The following is a 21,818-nucleotide window of genomic DNA, read 5'->3' as shown; positions in this document are numbered from 1 at the left end:
AGAGGAGGCGAGGGACCCACCCGTTCCCGTCATTGAATAAAACTAAGTGTCATCTATCATGAAACTGAAGGGAGGTAGGTAGAATCTTGATGTGTTAAAGCAATTATTTTTCTAAGTGCTTACATCTGTGATGTAGGGGAAATTATAACCCTCTCATGTAAGTTAATTTATAAAGAGAGTACCTAAAAAGATTTAATGTTCTGAATACTTCCTGTGTGCGCGCTCACAATGCTAGAGCATCTGCAGCCCAGGTACTTCACGCTACGTCGATTTAGTTTAACAATTTGTTTTCCTTGAATAAGGAAACAAAACATATTAATACATATTCGAACAGGGAATAGAGGCTGCGAACTGTAAAGCGCTCTGGTGCCTGGACAGCGCCGAAGATGGACTACTAAACAGATGTTCTGTCCTCGAATAGAAGAAATATAACGAGAAAATAAATTTGTCTCCGTCGACTGATTGGTAGCTCAAACTGCAGAACATGCCAGGTCGGGGAGGGGGCGCTCCAGAGAAATGGGGGTGCACAGTGTGGAATGCTGGACAGCCTTAGGGTGATTGATGCCTGCTGGATCCAGCCATTCGTTGGATAACATGCTTCTAATCAACCTTCACCATGTTCATTTTTAATGAAAGGCAATGGATTTGTTTTTCTTAATTAATTTTTAAGTGCCCTGTGACAACTTGCTGGCGTGCCACTAGAAGAGCTGCTGCACTTGCTGTCATTTTGAACAGTATGCAGTCCAAGGACTGGGATATATTGCCAAAACATTTGGGCCATTGGAGCCGAGATGTGAAACCTGGCAGCGGTGAACAGGATGCACCAGTGAACTTGCATTAAGAAGTTATAGAGTTGCCTGTAATTATGTGTCTGCTGCAGATCTAATGAAAGTATATAAAAGAGTTATGAAATAATCTAGATGCGAAATTAGGCTCACTGGGGTCAAACATGGTTATCAGAAATATTTTAAAAGCCTTAGTGTAAGAGTGACAGGGCAGAGCCTTCTCCTTAGGAGCCCGAGTACCAAATGGAGCATGCCTGGGGCAGAGGGCGGCTGCAGCGAGGACAGGGACAAGGAATGGCAGCAATTGGGGCTGAACTGGAAACCTAAAACAGCCCTGCAGAAATGTTCAAACAAGCCTGGCTATCATCCTCCTAATCCGAAATATTCTCTGTATCTCTTGGGGTCACCCTGTGTCACTCTCAGAAGTAATCACAAAGAAATTATTTGAGAAAAATGCTGCTATAGGATAAGCGTTCTCTAGCTTAAGCTGTTCAAAGTTAGCATCTTAGCCATTTGATCACATCTCATGCCCATGGATTCCAAGGTCTTTATTGTGAGTGAAAGCTGTATGCCCACCCTCCCCTTCAAACCTTTCCAGGAAAATACTGGAATATTTCATTGGTGCCTTTAAAGAACATATGGCTTTTTAGAACATTTAAGTGAAAAATTGGGCTGTAAAATGCCCTTTTGACCGCATTTTGAAAAACATTCTTGTTGATGGATTCACCCTACCCCTAAAACCACCCTCCTGATTCCTGTTGAGGAATGGGTGCTCACTCGCTGCAATCTGACTTTGGGCAGTGTCCATTCAGGCAGCAGATGGTGCAGGTGTTATCACAAGAGCGAGAAAATGGCTGCCTCCTAAGAAGCATTTTGGGCACCTGCAAGTAAATAAGCATTGGAGTCATCCTTTGGGATATCTCTTGACAGACCTATCATTGGCAGATGTAATGGCATTGCTCTGTCGAGGCCATGGAGAAATTAACCAAAATCTAGAGTTCTTGGAGTAGACTGTCAATTATCTGGTCTGTGATGGACCTATGACTAAACTAATATGCCTCAAATGCATTTCAGTGAGTAACCAGGTTAAACAGACCCATGGCATGTAGGCCAGGAGCAAAGGTTTTCGGTTTAGCACATACAGTTTGGTAATCTAGCTTGCTGTCTCCTCGTCTTTAAGGTCACAACATAGAATGTGGCACAAACTATCACATAGACATCAGTTAAAACAGTTGAAGACTTCAGCCTTGTGTTTTGGATTGTGGAAAAGGATGTGCCTTGAATATCCCTTGAGAGCAGGCAAAGGTAACTTTAAGTAACTTGAGGAGCAGCTTGCAAAGGACCCGTGTCTGAATTCTCAAAGTGAAAATAATTCAAATCCTGTATAAATTCATTCACTGGTTAAACAAATCTGCTAGCTCCTTGAAGGGTCAGAACTGCTCCTTTCTAGATGATGATTCAGTTTGTAAGTGCGCCTGGTCCTTAGTGAGTAAACTCACAAGGGACGCGTATAGGCCAATGAACCTTTTGGATCGCATGAAGTATCCCAGCTATGTAGTAATCGAACATCTATTATCAATGTAATCAATCAACAACCACTAAGAGAATCATTAAGCATGAGACAATAAATCAACATTTCATGAATAACCACAACTCAATTATACGTTTTATCAATTTTATTTCCCTAATAGTTACAATACTAGATCGAACTTTATTCAATCAGCTCAGAATTAGTTCATTAATGACCACCAATAACATGCTCGAATGCTTCCGCATAAGCCAACAAAGATAAATATAACAGCATTGATAGCAGACTTCAGCAATCAGTCCGCCAATCATTTGTCACTGTCAATGTCACCCAAAGGACCCTTACCTAACCCAGATTAGCATTAAGCATGTGGGACTTCATGCAAAACAACTTAGAAGACGTAAATTTGAAAAACAGCTAGCTAAGACAAAAACTATAAAACAGTGCCGTTGGTACCTAGAAAGAAAGGAATAAAAGTTAATCAGTCACATTGTCATCAGCAACAAAGTCAGTCTTCATCTTCAGGTCATCAATCGATCAGCAACCCATCAGGCCCTCTAGAGCATGAGCCCAATGACAGAATCTCGAATCTCGTCCCTTGACGTCATCAGCATTCACCCCTCGCATCTCTAATTTTCCCTCGCATCTGAAGTTTTAGCCCCTTGTCATGACTTTTTATTGGAGTTTTTCAGTCCATCCCCTAATTCCTAATTGGTCAATCAGTTCTCCATATGTGACGTTACCCAATAGTTTTTATTCTTCATATCTGAGTTCTAATATTTCGTCTTTCTCAGTTCATGGATTGGTTCACTGTACGATGTCTTCATCATCCAGCTCTCCAGGTATCGAAAATGTTGCATGTTCCTCTTCAGTCAGTGTCTCTATTGTTCAAGTCCTGGGAAAGTACATTTAGCCTACTATACACATAATTGTATCAAATTGACTTCATAATCTCCTGTCCGTCGGTACATTGCAGAAAATTCTAGCTAAGCACATAGTTCACGGTCAGTTCATAGGCACCAGCAACTTTTACATCATGCGTTTATTAATTCTGCTTCTGCCTGCGGCCTGGCAAGTAGGCCACGACTTCGGCTAAGTTAGCTTCTACGATATAATGCAAAACATAGGTTATACATCTCATTATGACACATTACTACATCATTATTACACATTTTTATTATTTCACGCATTTTTAGTTCTTTTAGTACAAGTTCGTATAAGTGGCTGACATATCCCGTGGGCACATTTTAAAACATGCACATTAATTTTCTTTACAATTAATTTCTCTATGAACTTTTATAAATCATAACATATACACATTTATTATAAATTTCTAATTAGCATATCTGGGTCAACAAGTTCAACAGTTTCTACATTTTCTAATATCAGCAGTGTTGAGTATTTCTATTAAGGGGCAGACGCGAAGAAGTATCTGGCCTTCAGGCTCACCTCATATTGCACTAAGCAAGTTGTAGAGATTGATATAAAGGAGAGAGAATGTACAGGGACAGTCGTTCATACTAAATAGACATAACTTGGGCAGTAGGACCATATTTTCCATTTGAATTTCTTTTGTTGGTTTCTACGGAGAGATCATGTTGTTAAAAAAAAAAAAAAAAAAAAAAGCACTGTTAGTGACTTTTTAAAAAAGGTATTCCAACTATTGTCCGAGCACCTGACATGGCCCTGTACCTGAAGCATCAACCTCACTGCTATCCTGATTCTCATCTTGATAAGGGAAGAGAGATTGAAACTTTAGAAACTGTACTTACTAATGATGGCTTCTCAGAATTGAAACTTGGTAAATGAGAATGTATTTATTGAAAGTAATTTCCAGGTATAGTATCTCTGCTTGGGATATGTAAGGCCAATGAGCTTTCTAGCTCATTGTATTGAGATAACCGATTTTAAGCACAATAGTATGTCCTACAATGAGATAAGATGATGCACTCCCTACAACATCTGATGCTTTCATGACTTCAACAGTGGTGAGTCTGCAGAAGGGCTTCAGTATATGATCATCTCATGCCTAAAGTACATAACCTTTAGGGGGATAGTCTGAAGTTAGGTGGGAGTTTTACAGAAAATAAGAGATGAGCTTCCAGTCAGACATAAAATTATGTCACTCCTTTGCAGTAGCAGCCTAAACACATTCCTTCCACATAACCGAACTATCCATTACCTGTGGCTGCAGTGATTGAGTTCTGGGAAGAGAACATCCCTTTAAACCATTGGGCAAGCACCATCACCAAGCGGCCATCGTCTGTCGGGCCAAGGTAGCTCCTTCCACCTTCGCCAACTTTCAATTGCAAAGTAAACGGCCCGAAGTGATTCCAGGAGAGCAAGTATTGCTAAGATGGATAATATTAACATCTGCAGTTTATGGTTCAAATCTGTTTTATTCATGTAATCAGTAACAAATCTGCTCACCTGCAACCAACAGCTGATGAGGTACAGTTGGGTAGGAGACAAATGGGGATGTATTAAAGAAGGGGTGTGGGGTACAGAGAGATGTTTAGGAGGGGGAAGAAGGAGTAAATAAACATGAAGCGGTACAACCAAGGGGAGGAGTAAACTCTCCTCAGCTGTGTCATCTTCCTCTCAGTTGTCGAGTCGCAGAGGTAAATTGACCTTGGCACCTGGTTGAAGTCTGTCTTCCCTTATTGTGGTGGTCGTTCTTACCCTTGTCTTGTAAGAGTCAATGGATCTGGAGATATGTCGGGCAAGAACAACACCTGCAGTTTATAGCATCACTGAACTACAAGGCTAGGGTAAATACAATCATTATTATTCATTGAGCGTAAGCAACAAATATGGAACGGGTTGACGAATAATAAATTCTGCCTACTGAGCTAGTCAAAAACGAGCAACGCTCCACAGAGAGCGTGTAGATGGGGGCATCAATCACAAACATTACTGTTATTTTTCCTCTGGGTTGTATTTGCTGTCGCCTGTGATATCCATGAAACGTTATGGCACCAAAAATGCATTTCTAACAATCGCAGCATGCATTTTCACATTGGTAAAGATTTACTTTGAGCTTATTTTATTGCTCTTTAAATAAATTACAGCTTCTTTCGTTGCAGAAAAAAGAGTGGGCTTGGGATGAGAGCAAGATGTTGGTGATGCAAGATCCCATTTACAGGTAAGCACTGAATGTGGCATGATGTAAAGTTGAGTATCACATTATTACCCCAGCACTCCCAGGATTGCACTGTCAGTGAGCATCTCCTTTGACAAAGACATCTGTCGAGAGACAGATGCCGTTCCCACAAACATGAACTGTAGTACAATCAGATGGCTACTTTGATATGGCTTGGATGGCAGAAGCCACCCTGGTGGCACTCCCATTAAATTCAGTGCCTTTGGGTGAGGTAGGAGAGGTTTCAGGTCTCTAGGATGTAGGCACTGCTTCAAGTAACTTTTTATGAGAGCGACTCCTCAAATGCCAAACCCCAAATGTTTTGCGTCATTCATGGTTTTTAGAATTTTAAGTACTGTCATTCCTAAATTTCACAACAAAAGAAATGGAAATCGATATATGGATGAGAGACCAGGCAGAATCTTACTGGCTCGATTTTTTTTTCCCAATTGTGAAAACAAAATGGAAGGCAGTGCAGCCAATGGGCTTTTTTCCTCATCCCAGTTAGAGAGCAAGGAGTGAAGGGTTGCGCTCAGAGAATTGAAATATAGGGGAAAGAACACCCCCAACCAAGTTTCCAAATACGTATCAGTCTCTGAATTTTAATGTTATGTTTTAAACATGGTGCAGGATACTTGAAGGTGTAATATCTTTGCTTACACTATTGATTTTGGACTCTTTTGACATCAAAAATTCAAAAAGGGCTTAACTGAAGTTTATGATACAAATGTGTTTCCCTGTTGCCCATTAAACCTAGTACTGTGTTGTGGCTGTGTCACCGAAAGCCACTGAGGAGATAACTTTTAATGTTAAGCAGTCTAGTGAGTGAATGTCTGTAGAGTTGGTTTGACTGAGACTGCCTCTAATGTGTTGCACACATTGATAATCATTTCTCCATGAAGGCACACACCTAACACACTGAAGTAAAAATCAGAATTGCTTTTTTGCTTACTCCTGCCAACACAAACAGACTTCCACCCTGTCTTTCAAACAATTGTGGTATCAATAGTGACTAGACTAGAAACATGCTACTCAATGGAGCTTCTAAGAGTTCCCTGAGCCAGCTGGCCACTGCAATACAATGTAGCCACCATGCATGTTCTCTGCTAAAGGTTCATCAGTCACATGCTGAAGAGATCTTAGATGAGTTCCCCGACCTATTTCAAGGACTGGGGTGTTTGAAAGGGGTGCACAGTGATGAAACCATTAAACTTGTAGCCTTATGTCATCAGAGGGTGCTTTTCCCGCTGCTGGTGGGAAAGGAGCTGCATAAACTTGAACAAGCTGGAGTAATTGAAAAGTTGACTGGACCCACCCTTGTGTGTTACCTTTAGTCATAGCCCCAAAATCAAAACAACCAGTGGCTATCAGGTTATGCGTGGACATAAGGCTACCCAATCAAGCCATTCGCCCGGAGTGGCACATCACCCCTACAACAGACCAGATTGTGGCTGATATAAATGGAGCAAAATGGTTCTCCAAAATGTATTTGAATTCAGGATATCACCAGTTGGTGTTGGGGGAACCTAGGGGCTCCAGAGGTTTGAGTGCCTCTGTTTTGGTGTCTTATCGGCAGCTGAGGTTTTCCAAAAGGCCATATTCGAAGCTCTGGCTGGACTAGTGGCGGGGTCATCAACGTGAGCGATGACATCATCTTTTATTTGGACACAATGGAAGAGCACCATTTACGTTTGAGAGTCACCCTACAACGGGTCATGGATAAAGGCCCAACACTGTATCGGGAAAAGGTACATGTTTTATACCCAGGAGGTAGAATTCTTTGAGTACCAATTTTCCAAGGTGGGACTGCAGATAGATCCTCAAAGTTGAAGCGATCAGAGCAGCTGTATTACCACAAAACCAGTCTAAAGTTTGTAGCTTGCTGGGCATGGTTAACTACTGTGGTTGGTTCATACCCAATCTTGCTACCATTTTCAACCCCATCTGAAACCTGACCCAGAAAGACACGCCGTGGGAGTAGACGAGGGAGGCTGCCAGAGTGTTCCACAAGGTGAAGATACCTTTGCTGCACAACGTAACCACGGCTTATTTCAATCCAAAGAGCTCATTGTCGATTCCAGCATAGTGGGGTTGGGCACAGTGCTAATGCAGATGAAGAGCTTTGGTGAATGGGTTCCCATTGCATATGCAAGCAAGGCTCTCACTGCTGTTGAGAACCGTTATACATAGATTAAAAGGGAAGCACTGGCAATCCGGTGGACATGCAAACATTTCCACCTGTACCTCTGTGGACAGAAATTTTGTGTCCTGACCAGTCACAAACCGCTAGCGCCCCTGTTCACAGGTACCGCCAGGCAGGGACGTCCCCGTATGGTAAGATGGGTTGTGCAACTACAACAATACTCCTTTGATGTGGTATATCGGCTGGGGTTGAACAACCAAGCAGATTATCTCTCACGTCACCCGATGACCCTGGATCTCAGAGAGAAAGGAGAGGAGAAAGCAGGGACTGAAGTGTTCATGAACATGGTGATGGAGATGGCCTGTCTGAGGGCCCTTTTGGGAAGAGAGATTGCAGAGGCCACCCTGGAAGACACTTGTTTGACTTGGGTCAAGAGTGCTTTGAGGGGAAGTCAGTTAAAGAACTTCCTGAATGGATTGAGAGGCTTGATCAAAGTGGAGCGGGAAGCACGAGCTCAGCTGTGGTGATGCCGCAATGAACTCAGTGAGTGTGTGAATGGGCTGGCCATGAGAAGTCACCAAATAGTCATACCATGACACTTGTGGAACAGGACTGTGGAACTATCTCATCAAGGGCACCTGGGAGTTGCCAAAATTAAAGCAAGGCTGCGGAGCAAGGTGTGGTTCCCAGGGATGGACCGGATGGTCGATGAACTAGTGAAAAACTGTTGATCCTGTGTGCTCATGAGCACGGAGCTCCCTGTGGCACCTGTCAACACAGAGGGAGCAGTATTAACTCCATGGCAACCATTATGTATGGACTTTGGGAGTTTTCCAGACAACCGGATCACTGTTGTGGTGATGGACAACCACTCCAAATTCCCTGTTGTCGAACTGGTTCGGTCTACAGCATTTGAGTGCTTGAAACCAGCGCTTGAAAAAATATTTGCACTGCTAGGTCTGCCTGAGGAAGTCAAGACAGACAATGGCCTGCCATTTCAATGTCACAAGTTCCAGGAGTATCTCCGTCAGCTGAATGTGTGTCATCTCAAAATCATGCCGCAATGGCCACAAGCTAATGGCGAGGTGGAAAGTTTCCTGAGGACTCTCAACCGAACCCTCTGCACTGGAGTGCAGCAAGGTGAAGATTTGGAATGCTTCATGAACCAGTTTTTGAGAGCCTACTGTCTTACTCCTCACAACATGACAGGATATGCCCTGAGTGACCTATTAATGAAGAGGGGAGTGCGAGATGTGATACCGGCAGGACCTCAGTGGACACTGGTGAAGATGGATGTGTCAGCAACCCAGGAGATGAGGAGAACGAACATTGCATTCTTCAGTGCATTTTATAGATCCTGATCTGCTTTTTGTAATCTGCATAGCTTACTGGCAACTTCTCGGGCGAGTGTAGCACTATATCATACTTTAAAATAATTAAATGTGAAGGCTCAAGGTCAGTGGTCATATCATATAAAATTAGCCATCATGCTAATGAAACATCTGTCATAAGGATTAATAAAGTCTGTGCTGACATCTCATAAAAAACCTCCTGTGCTCCAAAAAAGAATAAGTGCCACTTAAACTAGATGCTGAAACAGAGGAGGTAAGAAAAACAATGAGCCTAATGTCCCGAAATGACATTCTTTGAAAAATTAGTTCTGTCATCAGTGCTTCACCTTCTGGCAGAACTTTCCACTGCCTCAGATGATCCTGTGTAGACACCCCAGGGACGGAAGTCCCGGGTGATTGTTCTGTTTAATGAGAAAGTGGCCTTTGGCTTTTAAACAGGAAGCTGACAGGCTTAATAAGACTATGTACACAGGTCCAATTTCTGAGTGGGAATGCCAAGAGGGAAACATATTACTCGGGAGTGTTACTGCCAGCACGCTGAGACAAACAAGGATTTATGGCTCTGTGGTAAATAATGCAGTTTCCAGCGATTTTGGAACAAAGCCCTGGTCTCTCAATTTCTGATGGATTTTAGTCTGGTGTCGTTTTCAGTAAATGCTAATCCTGTCATGAAAAGAGCGGTCGCACGTAATACTGACGGGAAGACAGGAGGGGGGAAGTCAGCCTGTTGGAGATTGTGAGGGGGAGCGTGGGGGCAGTGGAGACATTTGTGTCACGAGCATCATCGGGTAACTCACTGTGTCCCTGGGATTCTCTGACCAGGGCCGTCACGGTGAAAGTGCAGTGAGTGGCTGGGGGAATTAAACCTCTGTTACACCACCTTTTATGCTCCCACTGTCCTTCGGCAACATTTATTTATACATTTTTAATTGCAAGCATGCCTTCCATCTTCATTAATAAGGAAGCAATTTATGTAGCCAGATATTATGTTTTCTCTTTCCCAAAGGCACACTTTCATAGTTATAAACAATTGCTGCTTATTGTACCTGGCCAAAACGAATAACGCATCCAGAGGGCCCCACATTAGGATTTGGCTCCAGGTCTTGAAGTAATCCCTGACAAGCCTCTCATTGGTAGGAATGGCTCTTTCACGAATCGTGCATAGTATCAGGTGCACAGTTTGTCTCCTGGGAAAACCCAGTAACTTCCCACACTGTTGAATAGTAGACATACTGTATAATCTAGGCAGGGTCGAATGGCATTGCTCATGGAAGTCTTTGTCAAATGCAGAATTACCTCGTAGATGAGAACTACAGTAAAAAAAAAAAAAAAAAAAGTAACGACATTTAAATCACTGCTGCATATATGCTGGCCTTTGTTAACAAATAAAAGGTTAGGAGGCTCACAGCCCTCATAGTTGTTTGAATTACTCCTTTGGTAAACTACAGTTAATTCTCCTCCAGGTGAGCAAATAACTCAAGACGTTAGCAAAATGGCATACCGTAATATGTTTTTTTCAATTAAAAGGCAGTGTATAACCTTGTAAGCAATTCACCGGGATAATGCAGCTGCTTAGGGGTAGACGAAGTAACACCTTGGAAGTTATCCTCCCAGTTATATACTGTTATAAAAAAAAAAATGCATGCTTTTTTCTGAAACGTCAATAAAATTAAATCAACTGCAAACAGCACCATCAGTTTAAACGCTTGAAGGAAGAACTCCACATAGGAGTAAAAAGAACAGTCAACTTGGATTAGTAATTACGAAGCTTCTTCCTGAATTTAATTCCTTAGAATGTTTACTTTTCAGAAATGTGCCACATTACAAGGACTCGCACTGCCCACAAGCGGGCAAGAGAAAATGCAATCCGTCTCAGACATCCAGGAAAGAACGTTTGCCTTATGTTTTTAGAAAGACTCCCACTTCCGGGGTTCATGCTGAAAATCAAAAAGATGCAGTGGGCAGCACCCCCAACAATACATGTTTGCCATCAGTGCTCCTGCCATGTTGCTCGGCTAGCGGAGTCAGGTCCTACTCAACCTTTTATGTTTGGCAGCGGTCTTGCTAACAGAAAATGATAAAAAAAGATGTATTTGGTAATTTGACTACAGTCCAAGGTGTGACTACAATCCAGAGATCATCAGTTCTTATCCCCAGTGGTGGCTGCTTTTGAACGGGGGAGAGGAGTGTGGGGGAGATTAAAAAAATAAACAAAAAAGGAACACTTACCTTTTCCGTCGGGAGATGGGTTCCGGCTCTCCGTCCTCTTCCTGACTGCCGGCAGCACACAGGCTCCCAGACTCCCCTAAGCCAATCACAACACTGCTGTCGCCAGCATGACAGCAGCGTCGTGAGTGGTCTGAGCATCCTGGTTTGGCGCTCACACAGGCAATGGGAGCCTGTGCATGTTCCTCCTCCCGGCTGTGCAATAAAGCTGGGTGATGAAATGTTAAGTGCGCATGTCTGTTTGGCCGGCCCAACAAGGCCGGCCAAGCGGTCATGCAAACTTATGGTGCACATATCCGTCCTCCCTGTTTCACACTGTAGTGCTTTCCTCTTATCTTATTTAGTTTCTAAGCACTAACATAACACAACAGAAATGCACTTCTGAGGTCAAAGAAGACTTTTATTGTTGTTAATTCTTCCCCAACCACAATATTTATGAATGACGAATTAGTAGCTTTCAAGTCCGCGTTAATCAAACAAAATATATCAGTTTGCAATATACACAGCAGGTTATATTTATAAGATATTGAATGCAAAGCAAAACAAATACTTCACCGTGTGGGAACTATCTACAGCTTCATCTTTCTAAGGTCTGCAAGCTGATGACCCCTGTCAGCCGCGAGAAAGAGAGATTCATCTACCCACACAGGATTGCTGGCAGCCTGCGCCAAGCTCCAGCACGAGGTCCGGCAGATTCGAATCTGACTCTCTGCAGCCTGTGTCATTCGTTACAAAGGTGTGCCCCCTCCTCTCAGACCTGGGAAACTGAGCAAGCCTTTTGGAGACTGGCCAGGTCTCCAAGACTACTCCTGTTCCCAAGCTCAAGCAGAGAGAACAACACCCATGTACTCTCTCTTATCATGTCTAGTCTACTGTGAGAACAAAACATCTTGGTTCATCTTGTGCAAAAACAGCTTGGAAAAATACAGCTTGGATTCTCAACTGCAATGTCTAACTCCACGTTAAAGGCAATAGGCAGCTAACCTAAGTATCAAATGCACTGTCATGTTAAAGGCAATAGGCAGCTAACCTAAATATCAAATGCAATGTCATGTTAAAGGCAATAGGCAGCTAACCTAAATATCAAATGCAATGTCTAGTGTCATGTCAAAGCCAATAGGCATCTAAGCTGAATACAAAATGCAATGTATAATATCATGTCAAAGCCCATAGGCAGCTGAGCTGAATATAAAATGCAATGTATAATATCATGTCAAAGCCAATAGGCAGCTGAGCTGAATACAAAATGTAATATATGATATCATGTCAAAGCCCATAGGCAGAATATCTAATAGCATGTCAAAGTCAATAGGCAGCTAAATTGAATACATCATGTCAAAGCCAATAGGAATGCAATGTCAAAGCCAATAGGCGGCTAGACTGGATACAGCATGTCAAAGCCAATAGGCAGAATACAGAATGTAATGGCTAATGCAATGTCAAAGCCCATAGGCGGCTCAACTGAATACAGAAAGTAATGGCTAATGCCATGTCAAAGCCAATAGGCAGAATACAGAATGTAATGACTAATGCAATGTCAAAGCCCATAGGCGGCTAAACTGAATACAGAAAGTAATGGCTAATGCCATGTCAAAGCCCATAGGCGGCTCAACTGAACAAAACATATCATGTGCTACTGGTGAACATTGAGCAACTAATATGCGCAGTGGTGAAACACAAAGTCATTGGTCAAAACAAAACTTATCAAATGGCAGTCCACACACCCAGCCCCACCTTGCCCTGCCCCAACCTAGCTCCCCATGAAAAATAAAATGATAATAACATTGTGTTATTATCATTTTATTTTTCCTTTTTCTGCACTGCTCAAAGCGGTGGGGTGATGCTACTCCACCTTAGCAGAGGAGCCGCCGTTGCCTATCCCTTGTTTAGGTGGTAGGGACCCTGATTTCCATCTCAATTACCATGCTTTAACTTCAACAGTCTTCTGCGATAAGTGCAGGGGCTATATTAATCTGTCTAAAGGCACAGATTTATTAAATTGTGGATTACAATTATTTATTCTCTTATACAGTTCTAGGTCACTGTAATGGTCAAGTCATGTGTCACAGGTTTCATTAGAGATGCATGTATATATGGGGTGGTTGGTGCTCTTGCACGTCAAAGTGAGCGACTAGTCCCTCCCAGATGGCATTCTTTCTAGAAGGATGATGGGCACTGAGAGGAATAAAGGCCTGATATAAATTCCTCGATTAGAAAATAAAGTGTTATATACTCCACTGAAGGATTTTCCATCAGAATGTTCACCAACTTACTTATTTTAGTGTGTCTTCCATAAATAATGATGATTTTTTTCATCATCCCCCAACTCTCAATCAGATCCTTCGTGTTCCAAGTTAGGTAATGAAAACTGATGTGCTAAATAAATGTGCCTCCAGGGTAGATGTGGGAATAGAGTCCCACTTCCTGATGTTCCTCCATGGGCTGGAGTGCTGGTCTCTTTGGCTGAAGTCTACTCTGAGAGAGAGACATTTAGTTAGACATTTCTACAGGGATTTCCAAGAAAGATGGCAACATCTAGTCTTCATATTGGACTCAGTAAATAAGCCTAAACCAATGAACACTAGTCCTGCAAATAATAGTCACTTGCATTAAAATATAAGTAGTAATAATTATTATGTTACCTATTAAATGACAAACTGGATTAGGCAACATTTACACTCTGACACATTCTTCCTTGCTTGGTACACAGCAAGGAACATGCCCCAAGACTTCAGTCACTAAATGAAGTCCCCTGAGCTCACCCACAGAGTGCACTCTGTAAAATACTAAACTTCATTAGACCTTTTGGCATTTTTGACCGATTTACTTAGTTCTCGTGGACTGTTGCTGATAGAGGACACTAACTGTGTTAAAGTGGGAAGTAGTGAGGTTGGTGTTCACTGAATCTCTCACAACTAGGCAGTGGGATGTGTTTGACACTCAATGTACTGCAAAGCCAGAAAGTCCCGTACACATATGGGAAATGCATGCAGTAGCAAAGGAGTTTTTCGGAGCAAGGAGTCCAACTCTGTGAGTGGGATAAGGCAGAAGATCAGGTAGGTTAACTGCTGTGATGCCAAACTGCATCATTTTAAAAACAGTCTCTGGACTGGAACAAAGTCTTTCACTGTGCACACAGCACCTTATCAGTAACTCGTACTCATTATTTCAACTCCTACAACGCAAAAAGCTGAAGGATGGAAACCTCATAAAAATAGTTCATCGTAACATCCAAATATCATAGCTTAAATCTGGATCCTGAACTCCAGATCCTAAAGAGTGGATAGACAGTCACCCCTGCTGGAGTCTTTATCCTCCGCCCCGGGTCTCCCTAGACCCACAGGCTTGGTTACATACGTTTACAGTATCCGTGAGCAGTAGCTGTTGCCCAGTTGGATAGTTAACTATTTCCACTATTCTGTGATGGAAACATCTGAGTACAACTGCTTCAACCTGTCCTTTCTATCCATAGGTGTCCACAGAAAACCCCCAGAGCCCTGCCATTGGGCTCCCCAGGGTGAATGAGGTCTACCCAGCTAACCTCTGAGGTCAATTTAAGCTCTGTTCAGTAAAAATAAATTGCAATTACTGCAGAATGTGGCCACTCCCTCCCTGTGCTGTCATTGTGATGTTACCTATGCCACCTGACCCACTGAACCAATGGAGGACTATAGTGCCCTCTTTCATTAACATTTACGGATGCACAAGTTAGCCTTGTGCCAGGGACTAAATCCATTGAGCAGCCCATTCTGAAGCCTTCATTGTTAAACTGCATAATTCTACTTCAGTCTGAAAGTACAAGGAGAGCATCTGATTTCTAGCCATCTGCATGGTGTGGTCTGAACTGGTGTAGGTGTGAATACATATTGATACCTCCGTATAAGCCCTTAAGATATCTGACAATTCAGGAAGAAATGTAGATCATTTACTGTTGTGTGGGTGGGAGGGACATGGGAAGTCACAATTTGGAAAAGTGGTGGTGCTGGCTGGTTTCATCGTGGACATCTTCGCTGGAGTCAAGTATAAACTATTGATCCCAAAAAAAGGTTTCCCCTAAGTAGTGTGTATTCAGCTACCTTATTTTAAGTTTCATCAGATTTTTGCCAGCAATCCTGTACCTCCTGCATTGGTAAGCATCCTTCTCATGATTTCGCTGCAGGTTTTATGCCTTCCCTGGCAATGCATATCAATTTCTTTACAGTAATGACATTTGTTTGGCCGCTGGTACTTGCAGGGAAATGAGCCTCTCTAGCTTTTTGCCTGCTTTCTTTCTGCTTACCTTAGAGTTGTCACCTATGTGGCTAGCAAACAGATGCTTTCCCACAATGCTTGCAAGCACATCCTATGAACACAACTTTAATTCCAGGTGGAAGTCACACCAGACCATATAGACCGCTGATCTAATCAGAGGACTAAGCTTATCTTTTAAAAACTCTTAGGTTTGTGTTGAATCCCACCTGGGCTTTAAGTGTCTAGATTAAGAAATGTCCATAGTCCACCTGATCTCACACCATGGGTGTGTACCGCTGCAGAACCTCTGCAGATGATCTTTTTTTCAGGTATTAAGGCTTGGAAAACTTTTTTTTTTTTTTTTTTTTAAACCAATCCCCCACAGTGACAGCAGGGCTACACTACTAATTTCATAGTCATTGTAGATATTGAGCTAATACACATTATGATCTCCAGCGGACTGTTTCCCCTAGTTCTGCTTTGATTCCTAGCTTAAGGAGTCAAGCCTGTACACTACCACAAAAGTGCAAGCAAAAGGAATCCCCCCTCAAGGCAGCAGCGGCAGCTGCAAAACACTTACATGGAAACGACAATAAACTGAGTTTATTATCGTTTCCTTGTAAAATGGTGGGGCCACGGGGTGACGAGCAGTGAGAGGGAGTGCCCAGCACTCCTCCTTAGAGTGCATGTGTGTTTGGCCGGCCATCTCGTCCAGTCCAGTCCAGTTACCGGGCTAGAGAGAACCTGCACGGGCTCCCAGTCTGTCTTGGAGTGCCCTGGCTGGGCGCACCCAGCCAATCATGACGCTGCTCACTGGCCGCAGGGCAGGCTGGGAGCCTGTGCCTGCACTCGAGGAGCGGATGGAGCGGTGCGGCGGCGAGCAAGGTAAGTGTTTATTTATTTTTTTAATTTAATTTGTATTCCCCACTTCTAATCTCTCCCTCCGCCCATGCGCTTCGAGGCGTGACTGGTCTTTGGGATAACGGATGAGATTGTATGTGTTTAGGACGGGACTTCATTTAATCGGCTAAGTATTTAGACTCTAAGCAGTCTCCAGCATTACTCTGGAAAGGCAGTACAGAGCCCTGTGTCTCCGTTTTCATAGGTAAACAAGCAAACTAATAATTAAATTATCTGTCTCTGTGAAATTCAGTGCCAGAAGGTTTATGCAACCATGAGGTTTTAGAACATTACAGTCCACGAAGATTTGTCTCTGAAAAATTGGTTGCCTGCTGGGGTTCTCAATATGGCTCAAGCATAAACCTGAAAGAAAGGAAGTTATCCACATTCACAGCATGAAGGAATCAGTCACACTAAGTCACTCATGCCTCTGAATTAATCCTTCCTTTAGATTTCACACTTTGGCCCTCATACCTCTCTATGGGCCATGTGGACTTTCCGATCGACGTCAATGAGAGGCAAATTAACTACAATATGTAATCATGCTGTGTCCCCCTCTAGTAGGAAGACTACAGACCGGCCATGGGGCAACTTAACTGTAGAATACACATTGGTGTAGACCCAGCCTTTGCTGTGATGAGCTCTTGGATGCTAATCCCGGTCTTTTCCCCAGCGAGTACCTGTTTCTCAGTCCAGCCGGTGTCATGGTGAGCACTGTGCCCTTATCCCTGTCCGGGATTGATATGCACTACCAGTGCAGAGGTTTTCAGGACCCCCCGGTAAAAGAGCATTTGGAAATTCTGGTGCTTTCTTTACACTTGCTACTTGGCATTGGGGAGAGAATGTGGCATACCGGCCAGAGCCTCGACTTTGGAGCTGGGGAGCCAGGTACAGGTCCCTGCGGTTGGTTCAACATCTTATGATTCTGAGCAAATCACTTAAACTTCCTGTGCCTACCAAAAATGAATGTGTCCTTGTGTAATGTGACTAGGGCTCATGTAAAGTGCTCTAATGCCTTTGGGTCGAGTTTGCACTCTATAAAACTGCAAAAACATAAATATATATTTAAATCTGTTTGTTCCAATTTGGTGCCTCCTGTTTGCTTTTTGTGGTGTTGCCGGAAGGCAGCGATGGTATTAATGTATCACCAACCCTGCTAACAAAACCCTAGAACTCGCCGGCTGAGGAACCTGAGTGAAGATGATGAATAAACGATCCCACACGGGGATGTGACTTGTCATGAGGACAAACAATGTGAGCTAGTCTCAGTGCCTTAGAAAGTATGCGAAGCCCTGTTGGTTCTGTTAATGTGTACATTTAGTGCTCAGTGAGAAGACAACTCCTAGTGTACATGTTCTCACTTCTGAGAACAGCTACTGAACATCTTCTTAATGACTTTAATACAGGGGAGTGGAAGGGTTGGCTTAGTCTCAGAGTGAGAAGCTCAAGACTTTCTCTAGTTACCAATGTTTTTCTGCCCTTGGCAAGCAGGGATTATTTAATTCTAGTTTTGTATAGTTAGATCCTTGGCCAGTGGCTGAGAGAACACTGACCAGCAACACAAGAAAATATAAAAACATTTAAAAAAAATAATAATCATCAACGTACTAAACCAGTGCAAATTAAATCCGAAATAATTCAAGCAAGAAGGGCTTATTTGTTTCCTACTAGCAAGAACTAACTGTGCAAGTCTGAGGGTCAGTGAAATAGCATTCTACAATCTGCAATAGTGGAAACCTAATCAGAGGTGTGGGTTTTTCCGACCACGGGGATGTATTGCAGAGGCCTCGGAGATCTGCTACTTAAAATCAAGATTGAAGGGTTGACAGAGAATCTATACGCCTAACAAACAAGGCAATCCAGCTTAAACTAAATATGTGCCTTGGCAGCCAACACAGTAATTTGTGTACAGGTGTAATATGTTCACCTGTCTGGATTATGATGAAAAGCCCAGCTGCTGGTTGGGTTTCAGCTCAGAGTGGGGCCTTTTCAGCTGCTCATTTGCACCATCAATGTGGTATAGTGTCCGTGCTTGCTGTGCAAAAACTGGTGTGGCAAGATAAAGTTGTGGTTCGGTAACAAAAACAAAAGCTAAAATTAGTCATTTTGAGCTTCAGTGCCCATATAGCCATCTTGGAATCGGTCAAAGAAACCCAAAGATTGACCAGTGTGAAGAAGTTGGGTTGCTATTAGTTAGAACAGCAAGCCAAGATTTAATTAGAAATGTCCTTGCCTGAAAAAAGAAGAAAGTCATTCTCACTGGTATTAAATTGTTGACAGGCAAGTATGTAGTCTCACGCCATCATTGTGCGATAATATAGTGATAAAGAGCTATGTGTCCATGGTGCACTGGTGAATGGACACCACATGCTGAGCAATAAGCTGTTCCTGATGATCCATATAAAAATGGAATAAAGGCATTGACAGAATAGATCCCTAGGGTACTACACATTGTACTGGGACAGCACAACAATGAGACTGGCCACCTGCAGAGTGTCTCAATTCTGTGCCTTACAGGGATGACCTCACATCTTAAACCTCATGAGTAGACTAATACATCTCAGGTGTTGTCTGACCTCTTTTTTCGTGGTACCCACATACTGTCAAACTGACAAACGTGCATTGCTTCCAGACAACTAATCAGAGAGCACCCAGTCTGCAGGCTGACACCTGGACACATCCATGGTACTTTCAAGGGCTTCTGTTGGCTCCACCACACTTGCCAGGTAGACCTCTGGCAATGTGTAGCCACTGTGTAACCTTTTTGGCAGCATTCTGTGCCAAAGGGCTAAAGCGATACCTCACTGACGTGACCGAACTAGGCTGATACCTACCAGGGGTTGCTCGTATTCCTGTTTAGAGTACAGTAGGCATGGTCATTTAGCCAGGTTGGTTCCTATTGAAGCAGGACCGCGGGTGCTGTGCATATGGCTGGTTCCTGATTGGGGTGGCATGGTTGAGAAAAAAAAACAATGGACTGGAATGCAACCCAGCATGTACTAGTGGTTTAGATTAATTCAAGCACCCCACCCATCACGTTTTTCGTTTTCCTTTTGGAAATAGGTTAGCAGTGAGTGCTGTTGCAAGGACTGGCTTTTCAAAAAAGTAATTTGGTCCGTGCTTGTTGTTAATTGAAGCAGAATTATAAAAGCATCATGAAAGAGCACATGCAGAAACATGGACACAAGTCACCATCAGAGGAAGAAATGACTGCTCGCTTATGATAATGCTCAGTGCCTAGTCATCCCACCTGTTATTAAATTAATATCTTAACAGGTGGGCTGTTGCTCAGTGTCAAGATTCTATGATGCCACTATATCAGTCACTCAGTATACACAATTAGAAATTCTGTGCTCTACTCCTACATGCTGATAATGTGTGCTCTGTTAGTCGTTTTTTTGCCAGTAGGCCTTTCTACTAACGCAAACACTATCCACTGTCTAAACCAAAATTATTCCTCCCACAAACAGCAATAATAGGATTATGGGTTTATAGCTAAATTCTGAGATATTCCTAGTTTCTATTTAAACAAAAATAAGAAAAGCAATCCTCCAGGCGCCGGATATTGTTGGTATTCTTTGTCGGCATCGTGTATGGTTTGTGCGGGTTTCTTGTCTTGCTGATAGCCGACCTCCTCTGAAGCGCATAGAGTTGAGAAAAGGGGCTCTGTAATCCTCAAAGAGTACACTAATCCGTCCCTAATTGCACTCATTAACCGAGGTTTAAGTGAAGTGCTAAGCCTTGTTAGCGCTTGTCTGATCCGGGGAGACAAAAACTTAAACACAGTTGCGGGGCGGCCATGCTGGGCATGTCAATGAGGCAGCGTCTGATGTTGGCGCGCCCTTCCCCGAGAAGCAATGCGCGTGCGTCAGCAAGGGAGCGTCGCTGTTGGACATCAGCTGCGATTGCTTCCCAGCGGAGGGGCTTGATGGTCTTTTCATCCGCTCCTTTGTAGTGCTCCATCATATTACTGAAGTCTTAAGCCTTTCCGTCTCAATGGTGTTGTCAAAAGTACTCCCAACGAGAAGAATCAACCTCAAGTGTTGGCGCAGTCGCACTGGAATTTGGGATTAGGCGCGTGCTTTACACGACTTTGACTTTCCACCATTGTCGCGCTTGAATGGACATTAGTTAGGGGCCTCCACGGATAGCAGTGCGCGCACACACACATACACACACACACGCTCTCTCTCTCTCTCTCTCTCTCACTCACTCACTCACTCACTCCTGTTCAGGAGAGGGTATCGGGTATGAAAGGGTGTGTGATATCACTTTCGCTGGCGTTTAGGTCAATCGACATCACGTGAATTCAAATATTAATGAAGGATACATCAATCCCAGCTAATCCGCAGCATTTAAACATGTAACAAGGTGGTTACGCCATTTCCACAGTCACGTTGCTGCATCATTTCCCATCATGTTGTGCTGAGGGTAAAATTATTTATCCCTACGACCCTCCTTAGTTAAGTGAAATCAAAAAGCTCAAGCTGTTGCGTTTTTTCAAATCTGGGTGTATTCACGTTCTTTCAAAAACATTGACTTAACGGTTTTTAAGTATTAGGTACCACACATGAAGTGCTGTAGTAGCATGTCTTATAATAAGATTGTTTGAAAAAGCTATGCAGTGTGATCAGACACATGGAATCGAATATTGGAGATCCCTGGAAAATATGAAGAGGAGCTTGAAGTAGCCACCACATGTACAGTAACAGCAAATCAGAAAAGGGACCCAGTACAAAGAGCGACCGATGGTTTATTTTAAGGAAGTCATTTATCAATTTGCTATTAACTCGGCATATAATTAGATTATAATAAAAACAGAGTTTACAAGGGTTATCTGGTTGTTCGCCAGTAAGAGTTGTTGACAGACTCGAGATGCCTGTTAATGGATGTTGCTAGCAGTTAATGGATGTTGCTAGCATCATGTGTAGTAACAGACGCTGTTCCCACATATCCACCTGCAAGTATGGTTAGATTTCACATGCCATATAGCTAGTGCCACTAACGTACACTGGCAATTACCATATGTCCAGTAATTTCATTTAATCACTGACAAACACTCATTTGCACACAGCCGCATAAATAGCCTTTATAGCGTTCTATAATGAACCTTTCCATCCTTGATATACCTCATGATCTCTCTCCTCCCCCACTCACTCACTCACTCTCTCTCCTCCCCTCTACTCCCCTTCCCCCCACACCAAACCCCCTCCTACGCACCCTCCTCCCCTAGTTGCTGGCCAGTAACATTATGGAAGAAATGTGCCGGCCACCATTACAGACTATGGGGAACTAGGTCCCCATGTCCTGAGAGGAAAAAATGCCGAAGGGCACCTAATGATGTAGGGTGAGCATTTTCTGATTTCCAGGCCCATCGGGAGGACACAAAAGGACCCCCTCCCTCATGTTTAAATGAAAAAAAAGTATTGCCACTGGGTTCAGACTCCAGCAGGTTCCTAGGTAGAGCAAACTCTGGCTAGGAATTGTGAATCCAGAGCAAGTATCGACGCCT

The 21,818-nt window shown here is 43.2% G+C and overlaps 1 protein-coding gene across 4 annotated transcripts in view; it reads left to right on the top strand.

Moving 5' to 3' along the window:
• The window catches only part of NOS1AP (nitric oxide synthase 1 adaptor protein), a 768,603-nt gene that overhangs the window by 436,460 nt on the left and 310,325 nt on the right, over window positions 1–21,818 (top strand). For 2 of the 4 annotated variants that reach the window (XM_069232106.1, XM_069232108.1), the window contains exon 4: window positions 5,400–5,458. In XM_069232106.1, coding sequence (XP_069088207.1) covers window positions 5,400–5,458 — 59 coding nt within the window. Of the gene's footprint in view, window positions 1–5,384; window positions 5,459–21,818 lie in introns of all 4 variants that reach the window. The other 2 variants (XM_069232105.1, XM_069232107.1) reach the window with 1 other exon arrangement.

This window comes from Pleurodeles waltl, chromosome 4_2 (genome assembly GCF_031143425.1).
Source record: "Pleurodeles waltl isolate 20211129_DDA chromosome 4_2, aPleWal1.hap1.20221129, whole genome shotgun sequence".
In the NCBI taxonomy this organism is placed as follows: Eukaryota; Metazoa; Chordata; class Amphibia; order Caudata; family Salamandridae; genus Pleurodeles; species Pleurodeles waltl.
The sequence above is the reverse complement of the archived record's forward strand: the minus strand, read 5'-3'. Positions and strand labels throughout refer to the sequence as shown.